This window comes from Rhineura floridana, chromosome 1 (assembly GCF_030035675.1).
Source record: "Rhineura floridana isolate rRhiFlo1 chromosome 1, rRhiFlo1.hap2, whole genome shotgun sequence".
Classification (NCBI taxonomy): domain Eukaryota; kingdom Metazoa; phylum Chordata; class Lepidosauria; order Squamata; family Rhineuridae; genus Rhineura; species Rhineura floridana.
Genome location: NC_084480.1, coordinates 234,744,637 through 234,750,156, shown reverse-complemented (window position 1 = coordinate 234,750,156; position 5,520 = coordinate 234,744,637). Strand labels below are relative to the sequence as shown.

The 5,520-nt window shown below is 48.1% G+C and overlaps 1 protein-coding gene across 1 annotated transcript; it reads right to left on the bottom strand.

Moving 5' to 3' along the window:
- Positions 1-217: 217 nt before the first annotated feature.
- Positions 218-5,319, bottom strand: LOC133369355 (uncharacterized). The gene is made up of 2 exons (XM_061594638.1): positions 4,657-5,319; positions 218-1,193 (listed from the first exon to the last, which is right to left on the bottom strand). Exons 1-2 carry the CDS (start codon positions 5,159-5,161, stop codon positions 601-603), a joined length of 1,098 nt encoding a protein of 365 aa, XP_061450622.1. The 5' UTR covers positions 5,162-5,319; the 3' UTR covers positions 218-600.
- Positions 5,320-5,520: the final 201 nt, after the last annotated feature.

Sequence of the window (5,520 nt, the reverse complement as noted above, 5' to 3'; positions counted from 1 at the left end):
GATCATTTTGCCCCAAATACCAATTGCTGTGGGAGTTCAGAAGTATGGGGGAAGGGCACCCTGGCCCCACCCCTCAACTAAAAGACCAAGAGCCACCAATTGCTATTCAAATAAGAACACCCACAAAGGAAGATTGCCCACACACCCAAGAAGACTCATGACACAAGTTGGAATAATGTTATATTTATTAAATATAACATTCAACATCAAATGCAAATAAGCCAATTCATCAGATTAAATTGCTTCGGGCAGGTGAGGCCTCCTACAAATGTGGGAATATTCCCACGCCTTCTAAAGGCAAATAATTCTCTTCAGACCTTAACTCCATAGCCAAGGACGTGGGGGAAAACCTCCCTCCTTGCTGCTGAAGTCAGTTGTGGTTCCCACCTCCGCACCATGGCCCCGCCGTACAGGCGTTCACCCTGATGCGCAAGCAGGTCCCACAAGGACACTCCTCAGTTCGCCACCAGGCATTAAGCTTTGATGGTTCCCTGGGGAGTGCCCCTTACCTGTATACTTTAACCGCCTCAAAATAACCCAATATACCTCACCTGCCCGAATTCCATGCCACAAGAGGGGATCAGCTCAAGCTTGGTCCCCTCAACCCAATAAAGAAAACAGACTCCTTAAACCCAACCTCAAATCCTCTAAAAACAAATCACATCCCCTCTCAGACAAGTGGACGCCATCGTCCCTAAACAATTGAGGGGAATAAAACTTTATCCTATCATGGGATATGCACGCCCCCCCAAGGGATAAAATCAAATCCCTGACCTTCCTGTTCACCCATTTGCACGATCTATCAATTTTGTTTGGGTGAATTGCACCCCTCCATACTCGTCTCACGAGCATATCAGACCACACCAAAATTAGATTAGGATAAGAACGCCTAAGCCACGTGAGATCACGCCTGACCTTAAGCAGCAAGTCCATACCAGGGCGCTGCACAAGGTCATTCTCCCCCAAATGAATTAACAAAATATGCGGCTGTGCCGCTGATGCCATGGTGCGGCACACCAATGGCAACAACGCATACCATAACATGCCCCTCCGCGCCTCCCAGCTAACTATCGCTGATGCAGAAAGCTGCAGCTGCGTCCCAGAAAACAATGAAGAGGCCCTCCGATGTGCCCAAAACAAGATGGAATGTCCACACAGAACGATCCGCACCGGGACTGGAAGATTCAAAATGCCTAAAGAAAAACAAAATTAAATACAACATTAATACCGGACATAAGACTGGAAGGCTGAGGAACGCCACCTGCCAATTGCCTGGATATCGCCAACACTCATGCCCACGAGGGCAGCGGCCGTGGCCGCTCCAATCCGAAATGAATGCAGCCCATAGACTCCAGCATCGCGACCAGTGGCCAACAAGGCCCGCCGAACAACGACCCAAAATTGGAACTGAGTCAGGGCAGAACCATCCGCATGTATAAACAGATAATGCAGGCCCGCTGGCCTTAGAAGCAAGAATTGACGCATGGCAGCTACAGGGCATAATTCCAAAACCTGGCAGCTGCGTAAAGACACAAGACTGCCACGGTCCTTCTGATCAGTCTTAGAGACTCGCAGGGAGAACCTAACCATATCAGCACCTAACGTGCAATCGCCAGAGCATAAGGCCCTGTAAGACACGTCGCGCTTAGAGAGTACTAACACTTCACTAGGGCGAAAGGCACCATAGAACATCGTCAGACTTACTGCGGCAAAAAGGTGCGGCTCATACAGGGATGAGCATAAAGAACGAAACAATGCCAGGATCTGGAGGAGGACATCGGGTGTGATTGGCCTCCTCCGGTCAGCGGGCCTGGGAGCAGAACGCAACCAACCCTCAAGGACCTTTCTGACCCTAAAATCTACAGAATGATCCGGCAGTCCTCATGCCTTAGAGATAAAGGCCAGCGCAGAGAGGTGCCCAGCGATAGTAGAAACAGAAGAGCCTTGCCCTTTCAAGTGCGTCATATACTGTAATAATTGATCCACGGGGATAGGCCACGCCATAGACAAAGCAGCACTGATTCGGAAAGCCTGGAACTTCGCAAAGGCACGCTGATATGCTTTCTGAGTACTGGGAGCAAGAGCAGATGCAATAGCGGCCCCAACTTCTAAACGCCAAGGTTCCATAAGAAAGGCGGGACCGGGACAGGGTCCAGAGCCGCTGCAGGTGCAAGTTCCTGAAAGCGCACCATCTGTATTCGGGAAAGAGCATCAGCAATGCAGTTTTGTAAATCTGGAACATGCCGAGCAACGAAAAGGATATTAAAACGCAAACATTGCAATACAAATGTGCGCACTAGTCGCATAACTCGCGGAGATTTGGAAGTGTGGGCATTAATAACACACACAGTAGACAGATTATCGCACCAAAAGCGTACTGTACGGTTTTTAAATGCCTGCGGCCAAATATGGACCGCCACAACTATCAGGAAAAATTCCAAAAAGGTCATATCTCCAGTGGTCCCAGAGGCCTGCCATGTATTAGGCCACCTATCAGCGCACCACTGCGACCGGAATATAACACCAAAACCTATACCCCCGGCAGCATCAGAATGTACCTGTAATTCAGCTTCCAAAAGCAATTCATCGCGCCAAAAGGAAAGACCATTAAAGTCCTCCAAAAACGTAAGCCACATACATAAATCAGCCCTCATCCCGACAGAAACCCGAATGAAATAGGATCGAGAGCGCACACCTTTCATGGCATCACAGAGACACCTGAGAAATGCACGCCCTGGGGAAATGACTTTAGAGGCAAACACTAAGTGTCCCACAAGTTCCTGTAATTGAGCTAATGTAATCTTTTTTAATACAAGTATGGTCCGGAGACGCTGCCGCAAAGCAAGCAATTTGTCCTGAGGCAAACAGGATGACTGGGCAATCGTATCTAATTTGATACCCAAAAAGGTAAGTGAAGAAGAAGGGCCCTCAGTCTTTTCTGGAGCTAAGGGGACACCCAATTCAGCCGTTAAGGCCTCAAAAGAGTACAACATATATAGGCAATGGGAAGACCCTGCCGGCCCTACAAACAAAAAATCATCGAGATAATGAACTGACAGAGAAGAAAAAGTCCTTCTTCTCAGTGCCCATTCTAAAAATGTGCTAAATGCTTCAAAAGCAGCACAAGACACAGAACAACCCATTGGCATGGCCCTATCAATGTAAAACTGGCCTTGAAATTTGAAACCCAATAAGTCCACATCATCGGGATGCACTGGTAGGAGACGAAACACAGATTTTATATCGCATTTCGCTAATAAAGCACCTTTACCAGCTCTGCGAACTACTCGCACTGCCTCATCAAAGGATGTATACCTAACTGATGCATGACTTGGGGAAATGCCATCATTAACAGAAGCACCTTTGGGGAATGACAAATTGTGTATGAGGCGATATTCGCCTGGCTGTTTCTTGGGAACAATACCCAAAGGAGAAATTCTCAAATTCTCCAAAGGAGGAGAAGTAAAGGGACCTGAAATCCGGTCAGCACTTATCTCCTTCCTGATTTTGGCCAACACTATAGGGGCCATAGACGTGAGAGAGGGCTGATTCTTTGACGAAATAGCAACCCTGGGGCCCTGAAAGGGTATACAAAAACCTTTAGTAAAACCTGCCAGCAAAAATCTAGCAGCAGACCTATTGGGGTAACCTGCCAACAAGTGAGCCAGGGGAATTAATTGAATTAATTTAACAGGGCTACTGGCCTTGCGACGTACCGCCGCTGTTGCCAGACCCCCATTTATGCTGCTGGTGTTCCCCTGTACCCTGGCGAGCCTGCCGGGCACGCTGACAGGAAGAACTGGGGTGGTTGCCACCACACAGTCCGCAGGCGTGTCGAAACCTACATGGACGCCTGAGGCATCGGCCACTGCTGTTAAACGTCCAACAGACCTGCTGGGATTGAACCCACTGTCCGCCCTGACCAAAGCCAGCAGCGGAAGTCTGCGCTCGTGCTAACAGGTGTCCACTATCTGCCCTATCACCAGAAGTAGGCCTGGCCGCAGTCATGGAGCGAAGCCACAAACCGGCATGCTCCACGTCCCAATGGAGGGTGGGATCCAATGCCGCCCTCTGCCTGAAATTTTCATCGTACCGCAACCACGCGGTACCCGAAAATTCTCGAAAGGCCCGATGAATGATATCCTGGTATTTTATCATAGATAAGGCCCTCGATGGATAAGCCTGCGTCATAACTCCCATATAAATCGTGTAAGCGTTCAGCCAGTTAGGCCATACACGATCATCTCTCTTTTTTGTGACCACCTCACATTCCTTGCCTTCCTGACCCTCTTTAGTTTTGACCTCGTTCTCACGAAAAAGAAGAGTAAATAAATCAATGTACTCTCCACGCCAGATTCTTTCCTTCGTTGTGACCAATAAATGGTCACCCAAAGGAAGAGAAGTATCACCCTGAGGATAAACACTCTGAGGGAGAGGCAAGGAAGCAGTAGGAAGACCCGAGGCAGCCACTGATGGCTGCCAAGGGGTCACAGCCGCAGCAGGCCAAGGGAGCTGTGGTTGGTGCGGAACTAAAACTCCCCCCATAAGTTGGTGGGGAGTCACTCGGCTGCTGAGAACCAGCTGAAGAGGAATCTAACGGACTAACACTGGCAACATTATTCTGTGTAACAGGAATACGTGGTGCGAGTGTCTCACCTGCGTAAGCAGCCGGAGAAGCAACAAGCGGCGAAGCAACCAAAGCAGAGGACTCGGACGACCCGGGCAAGACACTGGACTGTGGAGACTGAGCCTGTCCCTGCAACAACCCATCTACAGCAGGACGTGAAAACACGGGGAAGGAGGACGCAAGCGGAACCACAGACGAAGCCACTGGGGATGGGAGAACTGCAGGCTCCTCCGCCGATGCGGCAGCTTCAAGAACGCCAATCATAGAAACCAAAGAAGCAAGAATTCTTGACTTAGTGCACTTCTCCGCGAGGCGGGCAGACTTCTTACCTGTGGAGGCAGTACTGGGCCCCGCCCCTGCATCACAAGGCTGCAAACGCTCCCTTTCCAGCGCATCTACTCGCGCCACCAAAGCACGAATGGTGCCCATATCCTCCTCTTCATCAGACGACTGGTGATGCTGAGTTGAGGGGCGCTTGGAAGCCTGCTTCAGTACGCGAACGCCTTTCTTCTGCTGCACCTTCCTAGGCAGCATATTTCTTGCCAGTACCAGAAATACAACAGCAGGAACAACAATTAACGCTTAATTATTAACCAAAACCATACGAAAACAGCAATCAACTTAGCAACTGGATTTATTTTTCCAATTTATTTATTTATTTATTTATTTATTTATTTAAGGGGGTGTCAGAAATAATTATAAAGTGTGGTAAGGATAAAGGAATAATATATCCACTATAATAAAATAAATTTAACAATTAATATATTTGCCAAGGTATATAAATATTAATATATATGAACTACTTAATATAATTATTAAAGAACAAAATAAATATCAAAACCTATAAATAAAGCTCAACAATGAACACAACAAACAAATAAACTATAAAACAA